This window comes from Salmo salar, chromosome ssa22 (assembly GCF_905237065.1).
Source record: "Salmo salar chromosome ssa22, Ssal_v3.1, whole genome shotgun sequence".
Classification (NCBI taxonomy): Eukaryota; Metazoa; Chordata; class Actinopteri; order Salmoniformes; family Salmonidae; genus Salmo; species Salmo salar.
Genome location: NC_059463.1, coordinates 61,501,382 through 61,523,981, shown reverse-complemented (window position 1 = coordinate 61,523,981; position 22,600 = coordinate 61,501,382). Strand labels below are relative to the sequence as shown.

General features: G+C 47.1%; 1 protein-coding gene across 1 annotated transcript; it reads right to left on the bottom strand.

The window, feature by feature from the left end:
• Window positions 1-500: 500 nt before the first annotated feature.
• Window positions 501-12,556, bottom strand: pdrg1 (p53 and DNA-damage regulated 1). The gene is made up of 5 exons (XM_014168426.2): window positions 12,312-12,556; window positions 2,169-2,244; window positions 1,834-1,908; window positions 1,634-1,714; window positions 501-850 (listed from the first exon to the last, which is right to left on the bottom strand). The coding sequence occupies exons 1-5, from the start codon at window positions 12,387-12,389 to the stop codon at window positions 768-770; spliced, it is 393 nt and encodes a 130-aa protein (XP_014023901.1). The 5' UTR covers window positions 12,390-12,556; the 3' UTR covers window positions 501-767.
• Between the last annotated feature and the right edge of the window lie 10,044 nt (window positions 12,557-22,600).

Here is a 22,600-nt window from a genome sequence, read left to right as displayed (position 1 = left end):
GTAAAGCCTTTTTGAAATCGGACAGTGTGGTTAGATTAACGAGAGTCTTGTCTTTAAAATGGTGTAAAATAGTCATATGTTTGAGAAATTGAAGTAATAGCATTTCTAAGGTATTTGAAAATCGCGCCACGGGATTACACTGGCTGTTGCGTAGCTGGGACGATTTCGTCCCGCCTAGCCCAGAGAGGTTTTAATCAGCTTCTTGATATAAAAACACACCTGTCAGGTGGATGGATTATCTGGGCAAAGGAGAAATGCTCACTAACAGGGATGTGGTCCCGTGTGGCTCAGTTGGTAGAGCAATGCCAGGGTTGTGGGTTCGATTCCCACGTGGGACCAGTACGGGGGGGGAAAAAGAAAAAAAAAAATGTATGAAATGTATGCATTCACTACTGTAAGTCGCTCTGGATAAGAGCGTCGGCAAAATGACTAAAATGTAAAAATATGTAAAGAATTTGCGCACACAATTTGCAAGAAATAAGCTTTTTTTTGTACGTATGGAAAATATCTGGGATCTTTTATTTCAGCTCATGAAACACGGGACCAACACTTTACATGTTGCGCATATATCTATATATATTATATTTTTTTGTATAATATTTGACTAAAACATTTCTATCTTAGTCTCCCACTGTTGAGGGTCCATGTGGGGTTTATGATCTGTTGTTCCTTCTGGAACCATGTGTGTGAGATATTGTTCCATTAATTCCGTTCCAGAGCCTCCAATATAAATTACCACCAGCCGCCATTGGGTCACACCCCTAACCTCATCTCTTTATCAGGTGGTTGATGGCCTTCACCTCCACGTTGGAAAGAGGAGACAGGTTATATCCCGTCAGCTCCGGTTTCCCTGGAAACACAAAACACAAGTCTTTACAACACTATCCACATCACAAGGTAATGCCGTCTAACTATGCATTGTAGAAGGAGATAATGCATACTAACATCAGGCTATGCATTGTCGAAGGAGATAATGCCGTCTAACTATGCATTGTCGAAGGAGATAATGCATACTAACATCAGGCTATGCATTGTTGGAGATAATGCCGTCTAACTATGCATTGTAGAAGGTAATGCAGTCTAACTATGCATTGTAAAAGGTAATGCAGTCTAAATATGCATTGTCGAAGGACATCATGCATACTAACATCAGGCTATGCATTGTTGAAGGAGATAATGCAGTCTAACATTAGGCATTGTTGAAGGAGATAATGCCGACGAACATTATGCATTTTTGAAGGAGGTAATGCAGACTAACATTCTGCATTGTTGAAGGAGGTAATGCGGACGAACATTAGGCATTTTTGAAGGAGGTAATGCAGACTAACATTAGGCATTGTTGAAGGAGGTAATGCAGACTAACATTAGGCATTGTTGAAGGAGGTAATGCAGACGAACATTATGCATTTTTGAAGGAGGTAATCTGCATTGTTGAAAGATACATTACTGATCAGGGCCCGGTTTTCCAAAAGCATGTTAAGGGGCTAAGAGCATCATTAAAACCATAGGATCCTGTGGTTCTAATGATGAAATTAACTTAGCCTTCAGATGCTTCTGGGAAACCGGGGGGCCCTGTACTGTTCACTACAGCCTTAAGGAAGCATGGTTGATGACGTTATGTAAATGATTTCACCTTGCAGTTCATTGAGGCGGTTGAGTTTGTCTTTAAGGGCTTGGCGAAGGTTGTTGATCTCATTGTCTAGCTGCTGCTGGTCTGGTCAGAGAGAAGCCAACACACGACAGATGGAAACAAGACGTTACAGAGAGAGATCAGACATCCTGCTTCACAGTCATTAAACAGACATACAGAGCTGAGCGTGAACAAGCTCTTACCTCTCTGTATCATCTCTTTAGTCTTCGCTTTGGGGAATTTGATGAACATGTTTCCAAAGCAAACCTTCACTTTTTCTGCATGTACAAAAAAAATAAAGAATAAGAGATTTAAATCACCGGTGATTCATATTTAAAAATAGACGTCTCTTCTCAGAGAAAATGGAGCATGAATAATTATTTAGAATTAATATGAATTAATAGAATATGAAATGTCGTCATTGTCCAAAGCTCTGCCTCTGTGACTTTTAATTGAGTGTATCAAAAAGAGGAAGTGTCTTTTGGAGTTTAATACATCTTTGAATAAGAGCTCCAAACTCTCATTATTCCGCACCCACCTTCCGACGCCATCTCGTGTTTCAGAGCATTCAACGCTTCCCTGTTCATATTCCGCTTGGTGTCCAGATCCACGATCTAACAAACAGCCAGATGAACATAGCGGTAGTTGTGTTAACTGTATTACATGGTGACACTGAGTGGATGTGAGGAAAATGGAAAGTAAAAAAAAAAAAAAAAAAACACGAGCTAGCTAGCGACGCACGCTAGCCTGGGAAGCCTATAGTGAGCTTTATGGTTCTCCATAGCCGGCTGTGCGGCTTGATGTGCACAGCCGGTAATACACTCGTTTACCCCGGAGACCGGTTCGGGTTTTTTCTTCTGCCTTCTCGCCATTAAAATCTAGTTAAGGAGAAAATGTAAGCCTTTGCAGCCTGAATGGAGAATGTCTTATGTGCGAAACATAGAGGACTCATCTTTGTATCTGTGCCATTACAGCATCTCCATTTTGAAGTAGTCATTTTTTTTCCCTTCTTCACGATTGGCTGATCCCTCCTGATGACCTGGTTGGACATGACTAACAGGTTCACCAGGAGGGATCAACCAATGAAATTGTAAGTCCCAACCAGTTGCAAGTATGGGTAGCTGCAGGCCAATATGGTGACTGGAGTATGGGTAGCTGTCCACCAATATGGTGACTGGAGTATGGGTAGCTGCAGGCCAATATGGTGACTGGAGTATGGGTAGCTGTCCCCCAATATGGTGACTGGAGTATGGGTAGCTGTAGGCCAATATGGTGACTGGAGTATAGGTAGCTGTAGGCCAATATGGTGACTGGAGTATGGGTAGCTGCAGGCCAATATGGTGACTGGAGTATGGGTAGCTGTCCCCCAACATGGTGACTGGAGTATGGGTAGCTGCAGGCCAATATGGTGACTGGAGTATGGGTAGCTGCAGCCCAATATGGTGACTGGAGTATGGGTAGCTGTCCACCAATATGGTGACTGGAGTATGGGTAGCTGCAGCCCAATATGGTGACTGGAGTAAGGGTAGCTGTCCCCCAATATGGTGACTGGAGTATGGGTAGCTGTCCCCCAATATGGTGACTGGAGTATGGGTAGCTGTCCCCCAATATGGTGACTGGAGTATGGGTAGCTGCAGGCCAATATGGTGACTGGAGTATGGGTAGCTGCGGCCCAATATGGTGACTGGAGTATGGGTAGCTGCGGCCCAATATGGTGACTGGAGTATGGGTAGCTGCGGCCCAATATGGTGACTGGAGTATGGGTAGCTGCGGCCCAATATGGTGACTGGAGTATGGGTAGCTGCGGCCCAATATGGTGACTGGAGTATGGGTAGCTGCGGCCCAATATGGTGACTGGAGTATGGGTAGCTGCGGCCCAATATGGTGACTGGAGTATGGGTAGCTGTCCACCAATATGGTGACTGGAGTATGGGTAGCTGCAGGCCAATATGGTGACTGGAGTATGGGTAGCTGCGGCCCAATATGGTGACTGGAGTATGGGTAGCTGCGCCCAATATGGTGACTGGAGTATGGGTAGCTGTCCCCCAATATGGTGACTGGAGTATGGGTAGCTGCAGGCCAATATGGTGACTGGAGTATGGGTGGCTGCAGGCCAATATGGTGACTGGAGTATGGGCAGCTGCAGGCCAATATGGTGACTGGAGTATGGGTAGCTGCAGCCCAATATGGTGACTGGAGTATGGGTAGCTGCAGGCCAATATGGTGACTGGAGTATGGGTAGCTGTCCCCCAACATGGTGACTGGAGTATGGGTAGCTGCAGCCCAATATGGTGACTGGAGCATGGGTAGCTGCAGCCCAATATGGTGACTGGAGCATGGGTAGCTGCAGCCCAATATGGTGACTGGAGTATGGGTAGCTGTCCCCCAAAATGGTGACTGGAGTATGGGTAGCTGTCCCCCAATATGGTGACTGGAGTATGGGTAGCTGTCCCCCAATATGGTTACTGGAGTATGGGTAGCTGTCCCCCAATATGGTGACTGGAGTATGGGTAGCTGTCCCCCAATATGGTGACTGGAGTATGGGTAGCTGTCCCCCAATATGGTGACTGGAGTATGGGTAGCTGCAGGCCAATATGGTGACTGGAGTATGGGTAGCTGCAGGCCAATATGGTGACTGGAGTATGGGTAGCTGTCCCCCAATATGGCGACTGGAGTATGGGTAGCTGTCCCCAATATGGTGACTGGAGTATGGGTAGCTGCAGGCCAATATGGCGACTGGAGTATGGGTAGCTGTCCCCCAACATGGTGACTGGAGTATGGGTAGCTGCAGCCCAATATGGTGGCTGGAGTATGGGTAGCTGTAGGCCAATATGGTGACTGGAGTATGGGTAGCTGTCCCCCAATATGGTGACTGGAGTACGGGTAGCTGCAGACCAATATGGTGACTGGAGTATGGGTAGCTGTCCACCAATATGGTGACTGGAGTATGGGTAGCTGCAGCCCAATATGGTGACTGGAGTATGGGTAGCTGTCCCCCAATATGGTGACTGGAGTATGGGTAGCTGCAGGCCAATATGGTGACTGGAGTATGGGCAGCTGCAGCCCAATATGGTGACTGGAGTATGGGCAGCTGCAGCCCAATATGGTGACTGGAGTATGGGTAGCTGCAGGCCAACATGGTGGCTGGAGTATGGGTAGCTGCAGCCCAACATGGTGGCTGGAGTATGGGTAGCTGCAGCCCAACATGGTGACTGGAGTATGGGTAGCTGTCCCCCAATATGGTGACTGGAGTATGGGTAGCTGCAGCCCAATATGGTGACTGGAGCATGGGTAGCTGCGGCCCAATATGGTGACTGGAGTATGGGTAGCTGTCCCCCAAAATGGTGACTGGAGTATGGGTAGCTGTCCCCCAATATGGTGACTGGAGTATGGGTAGCTGTCCCCCAATATGGTGACTGGAGTATGGGTAGCTGTCCCCCAATATGGCGACTGGAGTATGGGTAGCTGTCCCCAATATGGTGACTGGAGTATGGGTAGCTGCAGGCCAATATGGCGACTGGAGTATGGGTAGCTGTCCCCCAACATGGTGACTGGAGTATGGGTAGCTGCAGCCCAATATGGTGACTGGAGTATGGGTAGCTGTAGGCCAATATGGTGACTGGAGTATGGGTAGCTGTCCCCCAATATGGTGACTGGAGTATGGGTAGCTGCAGCCCAATATGGTGACTGGAGCATGGGTAGCTGCAGCCCAATATGGTGACTGGAGTATGGGTAGCTGCAGCCCAATATGGTGACTGGAGTATGGGTAGCTGTCCCCCAAAATGGTGACTGGAGTATGGGTAGCTGTCCCCCAATATGGTGACTGGAGTATGGGTAGCTGTCCCCCAATATGGTGACTGGAGTATGGGTAGCTGTCCCCCAATATGGCGACTGGAGTATGGGTAGCTGTCCCCAATATGGTGACTGGAGTATGGGTAGCTGCAGGCCAATATGGCGACTGGAGTATGGGTAGCTGTCCCCCAACATGGTGACTGGAGTATGGGTAGCTGCAGCCCAATATGGTGGCTGGAGTATGGGTAGCTGTAGGCCAATATGGTGACTGGAGTATGGGTAGCTGTCCCCCAATATGGTGACTGGAGTACGGGTAGCTGCAGCCCAATATGGTGACTGGAGTATGGGTAGCTGCAGCCCAATATGGTGACTGGAGTATGGGTAGCTGTCCCCCAATATGGTGACTGGAGTATGGGTAGCTGCAGCCCAATATGGTGGCTGGAGTATGGGTAGCTGTAGGCCAATATGGTGACTGGAGTATGGGTAGCTGTAGGCCAATATGGTGACTGGAGTATGGGCAGCTGTAGGCCAATATGGTGACTGGGGTATGGGTAGCTGTCCCCCAACATGGTGACTGGAGTATGGGTAGCTGTCCCCCAACATGGTGACTGGGGTATGGGTAGCTGTAGGCCAATATGGTGACTGGGGTATGGGTAGCTGTAGGCCAATATGGTGACTGGGGTATGGGCGAGTGGGTGTATGGAAAACGAATCAGCTAATTGGGCAGATTGGTTGCCTCAATACCGTTTTGCGTGTCTGATTGGGCTGCACGGCGAGTCGATAAGCCGGCGACCAGTGTGCACCGGCATTGTATGAACATGTTGACATGAGAGAGGACCGTGATACCACGGCTGTGTCGCCGGCGTTCGCTAACGTGCCAATTCCCCCCCCCCCCTCTCCCATGATTTTATTTCAAGTAGCCTACACAAGAAATAACTCATATTGATCACCGTCCAGATGTCACCTTGACACATACAGTCTACTACTCAACGTGGAGGGCTGAACTGCCACAACACCGAGACACAGTGCCCTTCACACCCGCTTGACAGCACTACTATCCAGTAACCGGAGTTGGAAGTATCTACCTTGTCGTCTTATTCTGTGGATTTGTTTTTTATGGTGGTTGGCAACCAACTTTAAGGTGCATTAGCGCCATCAACTGGACTGGAGTGTGGACCAGAGAAAGGGAAGGTATAAATCCTATCCAATATTATCGTCTCACTACCTCGTAGCCAATTGAGTACCACAGTATGAATCATATACCTAGTCAGTTGTACAACTGAATTCCTTCAACTGAAATGTGTCTTCCGCATTTAACCCAACCAACCCTGAATCAGAGAGGTAAGGGGAGGCTGCCTTAATCCACATCCATGTCTTCGGCGCCCGGGGAAACAGTGGGTTAACTGCCTTGTTCAGGGGCAGAACGACAGATTTGTACCTTGTCAGCTCGGGGATTCGAACTTGCCAACCTTTCAGTTACTAACCCAACGCTCTAACCACTAGGCTACGCTGCCGCCCCCTAACATGCATACAACTCATGAAGCAACAGTTCACCCACCATCAGTACTTATAATAAAAATAAAACACCTGAAAACCAATAGTACTTGTATCATTTTGAATGTTTAGCAGGACAGGAAAATGGTCCAATTCGCACACTTATCAAGAGAACATCCCTGGTCATCTCTACTGCCTCTGATCTGGAGGACTCACTAAACAGAGAACATCCCTGGTCATCCCTACTGCCTCTGATCTGGAGGACTCACTAAACAGAGAACATCCCTGGTCATCCCTACTGCCTCTGATCTGGAGGACTCACTAAACAGAGAACATCCCTGGTCATCCCTACTACCTCTGATCTGGAGGACTCACTAAACAGAGAACATCCCTGGTCATCCCTACTGCCTCTGATCTGGAGGACTCACTAAACAGAGAACATCCCTGGTCATCCCTACTGCCTCTGATCTGGAGGACTCACTAAACAGAGAACATCCCTGGTCATCCCTACTGCCTCTGATCTGGAGGACTCACTAAACAGAGAACATCCCTGGTCATCCCTACTGCCTCTGATCTGGAGGACTCACTAAACAGAGAACATCCCTGGTCATCCCTACTGCCTCTGATCTGGAGGACTCACTAAACAGAGAACATCCCTGGTCATCCCTACTGCCTCTGATCTGGAGGACTCACTAAACAGAGAACATCCCTGGTCATCCCTACCGCCTCTGATCTGGAGGACTCACTAAACAGAGAACATCCCTGGTCATCCCTACCGCCTCTGATCTGGAGGACTCACTAAACAGAGAACATCCCTGGTCATCCCTACCGCCTCTGATCTGGAGGACTCACTAAACAGAGAACATCCCTGGTCATCCCTACTGCCTCTGATCTGGAGGACTCACTAAACAGAGAACATCCCTAGTCATCCCTACCGCCTCTGATCTGGAGGACTCACTAAACACAAATGCCTTGTTTTTACATTATGTCTGAGTGTTGGAGTGTGACCCTGGCTATCTGTAAAAAAAAAAAAAAAAAAAAGAATTGTACCGTCTGCTTTGCTTAATATAAGGAATTTTTAATTATTCGTACTTTTACTTTTGATACTTAAGTATATCAACAAAAAAAAAGAATAATAATACTTTTAGACTTTTACTCAAGTAGTATTTTACTGAGTGACTTTCACTTTTACTTGAGCCATTTTCTATTAAAGGTATATTTACTTTAATGATAATTGCACACTTTTTCCACCACTGGTAGTTGTGTGGTAAGAAACTGAAGACAAAACACAACTCAATCAAAACGGTCTAAAACTATAACAGCTTTTCCCCCCAAACCCACTCCTTCCACACCCACTACTTTTCTTTGGTTGCCATTTCCGTGGTTTTTCCAGAAAAAAATGTGGCTACATTGAAAATTGATGTTGCGGGTGAAAATATATTGGTTGCAGATTGTTGGCCTACAAAATTGCACCGCGTTGCCATGGCATTTTTCTTAAAATAAATAAATATATTTTACCGTGACCTGCTGCTGACTATCAGGCAGTTCCCAGACTGTTACTGAGGGAGGGAGTGAGTGGTGGGGAAGGGCAGAGTGGTGTGTGTGTGTGCGTGTGTGTGTGTGTGCGCTGAGAGTACTGGTTGAGAGAGTGCTGCAGCAGGAAGCCAATTCACGGAGACAGATCAGCACGCACATCTGACATGGTTTCTACCAGATGCACTAGAACTGATAACAGCGACAAAACAAAATGATTTTAGTAATTTTAGTTTCAGTTTTAAAGCACTACAGTGCTTTAGATAAATTCTCTCAAAACTACATTCTAATGTCCACTTTTCTTATGGAAAAACCATATCAAACAAAGGGTTTTTGACTCAGTTCTAGGGTATGGAGGAATGCGCCAGTGGAAATTACAAGTAAAGGAACTCCCCTCGTTCTGTTATGGGGAAAAGTACACAATGAAACTGACATTTCTACCGTGCTCTGTGCTCGCAAACTGGAGCACGTGAGGGTCAGAGTATCAAAGTATGCGAAATGGAGAACGGTGGACACTTCTCGAATGAGTACTCCGTTTGTACATATTTTGAAGCAGACCTCCAAAATCACCAGATATAACCGGAATTGAGATGGTTTGGGATGAGATGGACCACAAGAGCGAAGGAAAAGCAGCCAACAAGTACTCAGCATGTGTGGGAACTCGTTCAAGTCTGTTGGGAAAAGCATTCCTCATGAAGCTGGTTGAGAGAATGCCAAGAGTGTGCAAAGCTGTCATCAAGGCAAAGGGTGGCTACTTTGAAAAATCTCAAATATATTTTAATTTGTTTAACACTTTTTTGGGTACTACATGATTCCATATGTGTTGATGTCTTCACTATTATTCTACAATGTAGAAAATAGTAAAAATAAAAACCTTGGAATGAGTAGGTGTCCAAACTTTTGACAGGTACTGTAAAAATGCCACAATTGCAAGAAAATAGCCTAACATTCATTGTTTGAAGTTTGTCCAAGTGTGTCTTGGACAGAGATTGAGATCCTCTGTCCAACTTTCATCACTCAAACTCTCCTGTCGGATTTATCTATAGTTATGCAATATGCACAAACAGGATTTATTTACAATTATAAACTGAGTGGTTTGAGCCCTGAATGCTGATTGGTTGAAAGCTGTGGTATATCAGACCGTGTTCCACAGGTATTTTTATTCCACCTTTATTTAACCAGGTAGGCCTGTTGAGAACAAGTCCTTTATTTAACCAGGTAGACCTGTTGAGAACAAGTCCTTTATTTAACCAGGTAGACCTGTTGAGAACAAGTCCTTTATTTAACCAGGTAGACCTGTTGAGAACAAGTCCTTTATTTAACCAGGTAGGCCAGTTGAGAACAAGTCCTTGATTTTACCAGGTAGGCCAGTTGAGAACAAGTTCTCATTTACAACTGCGACCTGGCCAAGATAAAGCAAAGCAGTGCGACACATACAACAACACAGAGTTACACATGGAATAAACAAACATACAGTCAATAACACAATAGAAAAAAATTAAGTCTATATACAGTGTGTGCAAATGGCGTGAGGAGGTAGGCAATAAATAGGCCATAGTAGCAAAGTAATTACAATTTAGCAGATTAACACTGGAGTGATAGATGAGAAGATGATGATGTGCAAGTAGAGATACTGGTGTGTAAAAGAGCAGAAAAGTAAATAAATACAGTATGGGGATGAGGTAGTTGGATGGGCTATTTACAGATGGGCTATGTACAGCTGCAGTGATCTGTGAGCTGCTCTGACAGCTGATGCTTAAAGTTAGTGAGGGAAATCTAAGTCTCCAGCTTCAGCGATTCTTGCAATTCGTTCCAGTCATTGGCAGCAGAGAACTGGAAAGAAAGGCAGCCAAAAGGAGGAATTGGCTTTGGGGATGACCAGTGAGATATACCTGCTGGAGCGCGTGCTACGAGTGGGTGTTGTTATGGTGACCAGTGAGCTGAGATAAGGGGGGACTTTACCTAGCAGAGACTTGTAAACGACCTGGAGCCAGTGGGTTTGGCGACGAATATGTAGCGAGGGCCAGCCAACGAGATCATACAGGTCGCAGTGGTGGGTAGTATATGGGGCTTTGGTGACAAAACGGATGGCACTGTGATAGACTGCATCCAGTTTATTGAGTAGGGTATTGGAGGCTATTTTGTAAATGACATCGCAGAAGTCGAGGATCGGTAGGATGGTCAGTTTTACGAGGGTATGTTTGGCAGCATGAGTGAAGGATGCTTTGTTGAGAAATAGGAAACCGATTCTAGATTTAACTTTGGATTGGAGATGTTTAATATGAGTCTGGAAGGAGAGTTTACAGTCTAACCAGACACCTAGGTATTTGTAGTTGTCCACATATTCTAAGTCAGAACCGTCCAGAGTAGTGATGCTGGACGGGCGGGCGGGTGCATGCAGCGATCGGTTTAAGTGCATGCATTTAGTTTTACTAGCATTTAAGAGCAGTCGGAGGCCGTGGAAGGAGAGTTGTATGGCATTGAAGCTCATCTGGAGGGTTGTTAACACAGTGTCCAAAGAAGGGCCAGAAGTATACAGAATGGTGTCGTCTGCGTAGAGGTGGATCAGAGAATCACCTGCAGCAAGAGCGACATCATTGATGTACACAGAGAAAAGAGTCGGCCTGAGAATTGCCAAAAACATTTTTTTTGTTTACTGTTGGTAACCAGTTTATCATAGCAATCAGGCACCTCAGGGGTTTGTGGTACATGGCCTAAGAACAGCACTTAGCCGTGGTATATTGGTTATATAGCCTATCACATCTCCCTGGGCCTTATAGCTTAATCATAACAGTCAAACAAGTTAAATCGACATCTATTGATGAAAAATGATTTGGTGAGTTTAATAAGGGCAAATTATATTTTCTCTTGAGACATTCTTAAGCAATAAAAATTATTTTGCTTCTTAGCCGACATCTTTACAAATTAATTTGCTCCATAACATTATGGAAAATGGGTTTATTGGATAGAATGTGGCAACTCCTGAGTGGGCTCCTGGTCTAAGGCACTGCATCTCAGTGCTAGAGGCGTCACTACAGACCCTGGTTCGATTCCAGGCTGTATCACAACCGGCCATGATTGGGAGTTCCATAGGGCGGCGCATAATTGGCCCAGCGTTGTCCAGATTAGGGCTTGGCCGGGATAGGACGCCATCGTAAATAAGAATTTGTTCTGACTTGTCTAGTTAAATAAAGGTTAAATAAATAAAATAAATAATTGAACCCCGCCCAACAACAAAAAAAACTCTTGCTGAAAAAATAAATAAATAAATACATGTGGCCGTTTTTTCAGGTCGACTTTTGGGAATTCATTGTGCTTATAATTCTTGCTACACCTGGCAACCCTGAACTCTTCCATACAAAAAAAAAGTCGCCATATTGAGCTGCAGCTACCCCCCATTTCTCCCCTAGTTGACTACATTAAAATGGTGGAAGCCCTCAATGGCCCCCTGTCCATGCTAGCCTGGCCTTTGGACCACTAGAGGCCTCTATCATTCTCTATGGTACAAAACGGTCGCTGGGGAACACGAGTGTATAACCGGCTGTGTATATCAAGCCGAGCCGATAGTGGACAGCTCCATAAAGCCCAACCATGTCCCGGTGATTCCCCCTCCCAAAAAACGCCATTCGATACAGCTACGACTTTTTCGTAGTATGTTAGGAAAATTATGGGGGGGGGGAAAGTCCCTTGTATCGAAGTGGTGTGTTTTTAGGGAGTCCAATGGCTCGTTAGCTATCCGCTAGCAAGCTAGCTTCCCAGCCAACGTTTGGTCAAATTACAACCGATTTAATTAGCCTGCGAGCTAGCAATCATGGACAGTAACCTTGTTCGTACAAAGTATTTTTTAATTACCAAACATTACCTGTTGTTTGTTTGCAAGGACATCCTCTGCTGCCTCTTCAACTTCGGTCAGATATTGTAAAATTCGTTCCGCCTCCATGATGGCTCTGTGTGTTGCAACAAAAATATGTCCTACGTGCAACAAGTACTTCACAACATATATGTTCCCATTATAAACAACAACTAACCCTAAAGTGTGACTGAAGTCCTAAAGATCAATGAATATGTTCTCATTGAAACCAAAGACACAAATACGTTTATTTTCTTCTTCTGTGGATTTCATATGGCAGGTTGGCAACCAACTTTAAAGTGCATTACCTCCACCAATTGGACTGGAGTGTGGACCAGAAACAATGAATGTCTAAATCCTACCCAATAATTGTTTAATTTTTTATTTTATTTATTTATCCGTTATTTTACCAGGTAAGTTGACTGAGAACATTGTTCTCATTTACAGCAACGACCTGGGGAATAGTTACAATGAGGGGAGGAAGGGGATGAATGAGCCAATTGGTAACTGGAGATTATTAGGTGACCGTGATAATCCTGTGTCCCTAAGGAAACGAAATACATAATGAAATACTTCAACCCCTGAAGATTTTCCCCACTTAATCCTGACTCTTCAACCCTATTACTCCTCAAATCTAATAACAATCGCTCCCTTTCCGTCGCATATTCCCGGCACTGAAATAAAACAGGTTTCACTGTCTCCATCTCCTCCTGATAATGATCACACCTCCCAGTCAGATGTTTCCCCATACATTTTAATGAACTATTGAGCCTTGTGTATCCCAGTCTCAGCCTCGTGGGTCCCAGTCTCATCCTCGTGGGTCCCAGTCTCAGCCTCGTGTGTCCCAGTCTCAGCCTCGTGGGTCCCAGTCCCAGTCTCAGCCTTGTGTGTCCCAGTCTCAGCCTCGTGTGTCCCAGTCTCAGCCTCGTGTGTCCCAGTCTCAGCCTCGTGTGTCCCAGTCTCAGCCTCGTGTGTCCCAGTCTCAGCCTCGTGTGTCCCAGTCTCAGCCTCGTGGGTCCCAGTCCCAGTCTCAGCCTCGTGTCCCAGTCTCAGCCTTGTGTGTCCCAGTATCAGCCTCGTGTGTCCCAGTCTCAGCCTCGTGTGTCCCAGTCTCAGCCTCGTGTGTCCCAGTCTCAGCCTCGTGTGTCCCAGTCTCAGCCTCGTGTGTCCCAGTCTCAGCCTCGTGTGTCCCAGTCTCAGCCTCGTGGGTCCCAGTCCCAGTCTCAGCCTCGTGTCCCAGTCTCAGCCTTGTGTGTCCCAGTATCAGCCTCGTGTGTCCCAGTCTCAGCCTCGTGTGTCCCAGTCTCAGCCTCGTGTGTCCCAGTCTCAGCCTCGTGTGTCCCAGTCTCAGCCTCGTGTCCCAGTCTCAGCCTCGTGTGTCCCAGTCTCAGCCTTGTGTGTCCCAGTCTCAGCCTCGTGTGTCCCAGTCTCAGCCTCGTGTGTCCCAGTCTCAGCCTCGTGTCCCAGTCTCAGCCTCGTGTGTCCCAGTCTCAGCCTCGTGTCCCAGTCTCAGCCTTGTGTGTCCCAGTCTCAGCCTCGTGTGTCCCAGTCTCAGCCTCGTGTGTCCCAGTCTCAGCATCATGTGTCCCAGTCTCAGCCTCGTGTGTCCCAGTCTCAGCCTTGTGTCCCAGTCTCAGCCTTGTGTATCCCAGTCTCAGCCTTGTGTATCCCAGTCTCAGCCTCATGTGTCCCAGTCTCAGCCTCGTGTCCCAGTCTCAGCCTCGTGTGTCCCAGTCTCAGCCTTGTGTGTCCCAGTCTCAGCCTCGTGTGTCCCAGTCTCAGCCTCGTGTGTCCCAGTCTCAGCCTCGTGTCCCAGTCTCAGCCTCGTGTGTCCCAGTCTCAGCCTCGTGTCCCAGTCTCAGCCTTGTGTGTCCCAGTCTCAGCCTCGTGTGTCCCAGTCTCAGCCTCGTGTGTCCCAGTCTCAGCATCATGTGTCCCAGTCTCAGCCTCGTGTGTCCCAGTCTCAGCCTTGTGTCCCAGTCTCAGCCTTGTGTATCCCAGTCTCAGCCTTGTGTATCCCAGTCTCAGCCTCATGTGTCCCAGTCTCAGCCTTGTGTCCTAGTCTCAGCCTTGTGTATCCCAGTCTCAGCCTTGTGTGTCCCAGTCTCAGCCTTGTGTGTCCCAGTCTCAGCCTTGTGATCTCCCAGTCTCAGCCTTGTGATCTCCCAGTCTCAGCCTTGTGACCTCCCAGTCTCAGCCTTGTGTCCTCCCAGTCTCAGCCTTGTGTATCCCAGTCTCAGCCTTGTGTATCCCAGTCTCAGCCTTGTGTGTCCCAGTCTCAGCCTCGTGTGTCCTAGTCTCAGCCTTGTGATCTCCCAGTCTCAGCCTTGTGATCTCCCAGTCTCAGCCTTGTGATCTCCCAGTCTCAGCCTCGTATGTCCCAGTCTCAGCCTCGTGTCCCAGTCTCAGCCTCGTGGGTCCCAGTCTCAGCCTCGTCGGTCCCAGTCTCAGCCTCGTGGGTCCCAGTCTCAGCCTCGTGTGTCCCAGTCTCAGCCTCGTATGTCCCAGTCTCAGCCTTGTGATCTCCCAGTCTCAGCCTCATGTGTCCCAGTCTCAGCCTTGTGGCTACACTTTCCTCCTTTCTCTCTCGGCCTGATGACCTCCTTGCCCCCCAAACCTTTTCCTGGATCTTATACAGGTGTCTTCCCTTTCTCTCCCTATTCCACATCTCTTGCCACTTATTTTTAACCACTTGTTCTTATTAACCCTTTGGCTTCTGCTTTACTGATTGACAATTCCGTGTCCACATTAGGATTTTTAAGAGTCTGCTTGGTAATAAGATCCACCTCCTCATTCCCCTCTACTCAAATCTAATCCAATTTTATTGATCACATACACGTGTTCAGCAGATGTTAACGCGAGTGTAGCGAAATGCTTGTGCTTCTAGTTCCCGACAGTGCAGTAATATCTAACAAGTAATATCTAACAATTCCCCAACAACTACCCAATACACACACATCTAAGTAAAGGAATGGAATTAAGAATATATAATATATGGACGAGCAATGTCATAACAGCAAAGACTAAGATACAGTAGAATAGTATAGAATACAGTCTATACACATGAGCTGGTACCCAGAGGAACATCACAAATACCCCACCATCTGTTTCACTTCTTTACAAGCACTGCAAAACCTCATACGATACATCCCGTCTGCTCTGAGACATAAATGAACTTAAGCTCACCAGTGCTGCACAGGAGTCAGAGCAGATGACTACCCTGTCTGGCCTCACCTCCTCCACCCACTCTGCAGCCAAGAGTACGGCCAACAACTCCATTGTGTAAACAGATAAATGATCCATTGCTGTTTTCGTCACTGCCACCTCAAACTCGGGAAACACTAAAAGCTGCTCCTGTCCTCCCTGTTTTAGGGTCCTTAAACTCAGGAAACACTAAAAGCTGCTCCTGTCCTTCCTGTTTTAGGGTCCTTAAACTCAGGAAACACTAAAAGCTGCTCCTGTCCTCCCTGTTTTGATTTGATTTGGATCTCTTTTAGTCCCCATTTGGACTAATCTTCCAAGAGTCCTTAAATATTAAAATACAATTTATATACGAACACAATTTCACATATAACACACTATTACAAACATACATGATATACTAACGTAATAAACCAATAAGTAATCAATCTAAAAAATATGAATTCTTCATCTACTGTAATCCCACAACATTTCTGTGTATTATATTTAAATTGTTTTAAAATAATGTTTAAATTTATATATTGAAAGGTTTCTGATTTGCTCAGTTAATTTATTCCATTTCTTTAGGGTCCTTAGATCCATCTGTGAATATGGTGGACAACTCCATTGTGTCCTCCTCCCAGAGTGCTAAGAACCTTGGCGTGATCCTGGACAACACCCTGTCGTTCTCCGCTAACATCAAGGCGGTGACCCGATCCTGTAGGTTCATGCTCTACAACATTTGCAGAGTATGACCCTGCCTTACACAGGAAGCGGCGCAGGTCCTAATCCAGGCACTTGTCATCTCCCGTCTGGATTACTGCAACTCCCTGTTGGCGGGGCTCCCTGCCTGTGCCATTAAACCCCTACAACTCATCCAGAACGCCGCAGCCCGTCTGGTGTTCAACCTTCCCAAGTTCTCTCACGTCACCCCGCTCCTCTTCACACTCCACTGGCTTCCAGTTGAAGCTCGCATCTGCTACAAGACCATGGTGCTTGCCTACGGAGCTGTGAGGGGAACGGCACCTCCGTACCTTCAGGCTCTGATCAGTCCCTACACCCAAACGAGGGCACTGCGCTCATCCACCGCTGGCCTGCTGGCCCCCCTACCTCTGCGGAAGCACAGTTCCCGCTCAGCCCAGTCAAAACTGTTCGCTGCTCTGGCACCCCAATGGTGGAACAAGCTCCCTCACGACGCCAGGACAGCGGAGTCAATCACCACCTTCCGGAGACACCTGCAACCCCACCTCTTTAAGGAATACCTGGGATAGGATATAGTAATCCTTCTAAACCCCCCCCCCCTTAAATGATTTAGATGCACTATTGTAAAGTGGTTGTTCCACTGGATATCATAAGGTGAATGCACCAATTTGTAAGTCGCTCTGGATAAGAGCGTCTGCTAAATGACGTAAATGTAAATATATTAAAGAAAGCATAGCATTGTGTTCTTAAAATGTTCACTTACAACTGAATCTACTCCTTCCTCAACATCTCTCACCCTCTCAAGCAACCCTAGATCTATCACTGGCTGAGGGAGAAACCAAGGTGGGATAGCAGGAAGAACCACAGAGGGGCTAAACTCCCTCCCAAACAGCCCCATCTCTCTCGCCATGCCATTACCTATCCACCCAAAGCTTGTATTCAGATTTGGTTCACGTTCCCAGCACTCTAGGAGCACTTTCGATCACGTGTAAGGTAAGCCCCAGATGCAGACAGGCAATAGGACAGGTCAGGGGCAGGCAATAGGACAGGTCAGGGGCAGGCAATAGGACAGGTCAGGGGCAGGCAATATGACAGGTCAAGGGCAGGCAATAGGACAGGTAATGGGCAGGCAATAGGACAGGTCAGGGGCAGGCAATAGGACAGGTCAGGGGCAGGCATTCGGACAGGTCAAAGGACAGGCAATAGGACAGGTCAGGGGCAGGCAATAGGACAGGTCAGAGGCAGGAAATAGGACAGGTCAGGGGCAGGCAGAGGTCAGGTAAAGGGCAGGCAATAGGACAGGTCAGGGGCAGGCAATAGGACAGGTCAGGGGCAGATAACAGGTCAGGGGCAGGTAACAGGACAGGTCAGAGGCAGGAAATAGGACAGGTCAGGGGCAGGCAATAGGACAGGTCAGGGGCAGGCAATAGGACAGGTCAAGGGCAGGCAATAGGACAGGTCAGGGGCAGGCAATAGGACAGGTCAAGGGCATGCAATAGGACAGGTCAGAGGCAGGAAATAGGACAGGTCAGGGGCAGGCAGAGGTCAGGTAAAGGGCAGGCAATAGGACAGGTCAGGGGAAGGCAATAGGACAGGTCAGGGGCAGGCAATAGGACAGGTCAAGGGCAGGCAATATGACAGGTCAGGGGCAGGCAGAGGTCAGGTCAGGGGAAGGCAATAGGACAGGTCAGGGGCAGGCAATAGGACAGGTCAGGGGCAGGCAATAGGACAGGTCAAGGGCAGGCAATAGGACAGGTAAAGGGCAGGAAATAGGACAGGACAGGGAGGGCAATAGGACAGGTCAAGGGCAGGCAATAGGACAGGTCAGGGGCAGGCAATAGGACAGGTAAAGGGCAGGCAATAGGACAGGTCAGGGGCAGGAAATAGGACAGGTAAATGGCAGGCAATAGGACAGGTCAGGGGAAGGCAATAGGACAGGTCAGGGGCAGGAAATAGGACAGGTAAGGGCAGGCAATAGGACAGGTCAGGGGCAGGCAGAGGTCAGGTCAGGGGCAGGCAATAGGACAGGTCAGGGGCAGGCAGAGGTCAGGTCAGGGGCAGGCAATAGGACAGGTCAGGGGCAGGCAGAGGTCAGGTCAGGGGCAGGCAGAGGTCAGTAATCCAGAAAGGTGAGGAAAAGGTAAAAACATATAATGTATCTTTATAAAAACAACTTATTACACCTGAACAGGATTTACCGGCACTATCTCCGGATGAAAAACAGATGGAAAACCTCAAAGTATGAATAAACATGGAGTGGGTGATTACACAGGCCTTCTGGAAGATCTGGTGAAGAACGAGATGATGGACAAGAAAAGAAGGAGTGAATATGGTAATGGAGAACTTTTGGAAGAGCTTGAGGAGGAAATGGAACAGGACGAGAGTGAGGATGAAATTAAACCGGGTGGCAGGTACAGTGATGACTGCTGAGAAGAAGTTGAATGTAGAGGGAGGTAGTGAGGTGAGGAAGGTGGGAGTCAAGTGTAAAAACAGGGACACATGCTCCAGTAGTTCAGAGATGGAACTTGTTGAGAGTGAGGGTGAAGTACCTGCTGCGAGGTTGGCCGAGTTCAGGCTTCCTCTCAAAGATGATGAGGAGGACTTTGGCCCAGTGGGAGTGGGATATGTAGAGAGAATGGATGCTTGCTGTTTGGTTGATCTATATGTGGTGTCAGGTTGGGAGGAGGAGAAGTTGGGGACTGTTGAGTTGGTAAAGGCCTTTCTGCCATTCACTTTCTGGCCTTTCTAGGGAGTTTTTCCTAGGGAGTTTTTCCTAGCCACCGTGCTTCTACATCCTGCATTGCTTGATGTTTGGGGGGTTTTAGGCTGGGTTTCTGTACAGCACTTTGTGACATCAGCTGATGTAAGAAGGGCTTTATAAATACATTTGATTGAGGTAACTTGGAGTAGACTCACAATGATTTATTATGTTTCCTCCGGCCAGAGGGAGCTCCGGATTACGAGATTAGGGGAAAGAATAGTGACGTGCTTTACTCTCCGGAGCGGGGCACCGTTGAAAGGAGTGATAATAGGGGGTGGCATCAAGTGTTGAGGATGAGAAGTTGAAATTGAAGATTCCCCAGGGTCTGTGACGCTTGCTGCTTGTTGAGCCGTAGATCCGCTGGGGGAACAGAGAAGACATTATCTGTCATGCTGAGTTTTGATGCAGAGTCGTTACCAGATAAGGTCAAGGAAGGAAGGAAGTGTCAGTTATCCCGGGAGAGTTTATGTTCCAAAAATATGACAATGTTTTACGTGTCAAGGTGTTATGGGCATGTTGCAGCAGTGTGTAGGAGGGAGAGTCCTAGATGTGAGAAGTGTGCAGGAGGGCATGAGACGAAGGAATGTCTAGTATCGGTGGAGAAAATTGTGTGTCTTAGCTGTGGGGGTGCCCATGAAACTGAAATGTTGGGTGAGAGAGAGGCAGGTTGAGGTTGCCAGGGTTAGAGTAGTACAGAAAGTGTTGTATTCCGAAGCAGTGAAGAGCGTGTTAAATGAAGATGGGTCCTGAGAGGATTCCTGTGAGTAGGCAGAGATCAAGAGACAGTGATGGGAAGAATATGTGCTTCAGCAAGCTGGGCTTTTTTTTAGCATTTATAGCCATAGTTGTTAATTGTTCTGCAGAAATGGATCAGAAGTCACAGAAAATAGAGGGTGGATTGGCAGCAGCAGACAAGGACTTGGGATTGTGAAGATTCACTGCAGAACAGCTGCAGGGGCTGTTGAGTGGGAGTGACATGTCCTTTCAGACCGTTGGTCTGGCATGGGACGAGGAACAGTAGGGTTAAATAATGGAATGGGGGTGTTTTTAAAATTTACTTTTATTTCACCTTTATTTAACCAGGTAGGCTAGTTGAGAACAAGTTCTTTATTGAACCAGGTAGGCCAGTTGAGAACAAGTTCTTTATTGAACCAGGTAGGCCAGTTGAGAACAAGTCCTTTATTTAACCAGGTAGGCCAGTTGAGAACAAGTCCTTTATTTAACCAGGTAGGCCAGTTGAGAACAAGTCCTTTATTTAACCAGGTAGGCTAGTTGAGAACAAGTCCTTTATTTAACCAGGTAGGCCAGTTGAGAACAAGTTCTCATTTACAACTGTGACCTGGTCAAGATAAAGCAAAGCAGTTGGACAAAAACAACAACACAGAGTTACACATGGAGTAAACAAATGTACAGTCAATAACAGAATAGAAAATTCTATGTACAGTGTGAAAATTAGGTAAGATTAGGGAGGTAAGGCAATAAATAGGCCATAGTGGCGAAATAATTACAATATAGCAATTAAACACTGGAGTGATAGATGTGCAGAAGATGAATGTGCAAGTAGAGATACTGGGGTGCAAAGGAGCAAGATAAATAAATAAATAAATACAGTATTGGGATGAGGTTGTTGGATGGGCTATTTACAGATGGGCTATGTACAGGTGCAGTGATCTGTGAGCTGCTCTGACAGCTGGTGCTTAAAGTTAGTGAGGGAGATATGAGTCTACAGCTTCAGTGATATCTGCAATTAGTTCCAGTCATTGGCAGCAGAGAACTGGAAGGAAAGGCGGCCAAAGGAAGAATTGGCTTTGGGGGTGACCAGTGAAATATACCTGCTGGAGCGCGTGCTACGGGTGGGTGCTGTCCTTAGGAGACCTGAGGGCCAGAACACGGCTAACCAATACTGGCCTTGGGAGACCTGAGGGTCAGAACACGGCTAACCAATACTGACCTTGGGAGACGAAAGGGCCAGAACACGGCTAACCAATACTGACCTTAGGAGACCTGAGGGTCAGAACACGGCTAACCAATACTGACTTGTCACGGTTGTTTGAAGGATCGGACCAAAATGCAGCGTGTTCGTAGTTCCACATATTTATTAAACGTGAAACTGAATGCAATACACTTAAATACTTGAAAACACAAAAACAACAAACCGTGACGCAGAGAGGAAAACACACTACTCAAAAGATAATAACCCACAAACAGGAAGAGGAAAAACCCCTACTTAAATATGATCTCTAATCAGAGGCAATGAGGATCAGCTGCCTCCAATTAGAGATCAACCCCAAACAATCCCAACATAGAAATAGACAAACTAGAACTTAAACATAGAAATAGAAAACATAGAACAACCCAAAACACCCCGTCACGCCCTGCCCTACTCTACTATAGAAAATGACATCTTACTAGGGTCAGGACGTGACAGACCTTGGGAGACATGAGGGCCAGAACATGACTAACCAATACTGACCTTGGGAGACCTGAGGGCCAGAACACGGCTAACCAATACTGACCTTGGGAGACCTGAGGGCCAGAACACGGCTAACCAATACTGACCTTGGGAGACCTGAGGGCCAGAACACGGCTAACCAATACTGACCTTGGGAGACCTGAGGGCCAGAACACGGCTAACCAATACTGACCTTGGGAGACCTGAGGGCCAGAACACGGCTAACCAATACTGACCTTGGGAGACGAAAGGGCCAGAAGACGACTAACCAATACTGACCTTAGGAGACCTGAGGGTCAGAACACGGCTAACCAATACTGACCTTGGGAGACCTGAGGGTCAGAACATGGCTAATGAACTGAAAATGTTCTTCTCAATATTTGAATCAGACGACTTTGTGTCGGAGGTAAAAACAAATGGAATCATCATTACAAATGTTTGAGAGAGTTGTTGTTAAACAGTCTTATGTTTTAAAGATGTTCAGTGGACGTAATGCACACAACACAAAAGCCCAGGCCCAGACGAAATAAGTGGACATGTGTTTCCACTTCTCCAGAGTCCAATGGCGGTGAGCTTTACACCACTCCAGCCGACGCCTGGCGTTGCGCATGGTGATCGTATGCTTGTGTGCGGCTGCTCTGCCATGGAAACCCATTTCATGAAGCTCTCCCGGCGAACAGTTCTTGTGCTGACGTTGCTTCTAAAGGGTTGCAACCGAGGACAGACGGTTTTTACGCGCTTCAGCACTCCAAGGTCCCGTTCTGTGAGATTGTGTGGCAGCCTACCACTTCGCGGCTGAGCCGTTGTTGCTCCTAGACGTTTCCACTTCACAATAACAACACATACAGTTGACCCGGGGCAGCTCTAACAGGACAGACATTTTACGAACTGATTGGAAAGGTGGCATCCTATGACGGTGCCACCTTGAAAGTCACTGAGCTCTTCAGTACGGGTCATTCTACTGCCAATGTTTGTCTATGGAGATTGCATGGCTGTGTGCTCGGGTTTTATACACCTATCAGCAACGGGCGTAGCCGGAATAGCCGAATACACTAATCCCTTATAGAACATGCCTTGGCGGAAAAACCCAACAACTTGCTATAAATAGCTTCTATTTGGATCTGGGTCCATGTACCAGCAGCACAAAACACACTGCATTACAGCCTTCCCTAAAACCCAATGGGAGGATCATGTAGCCAAATGTCA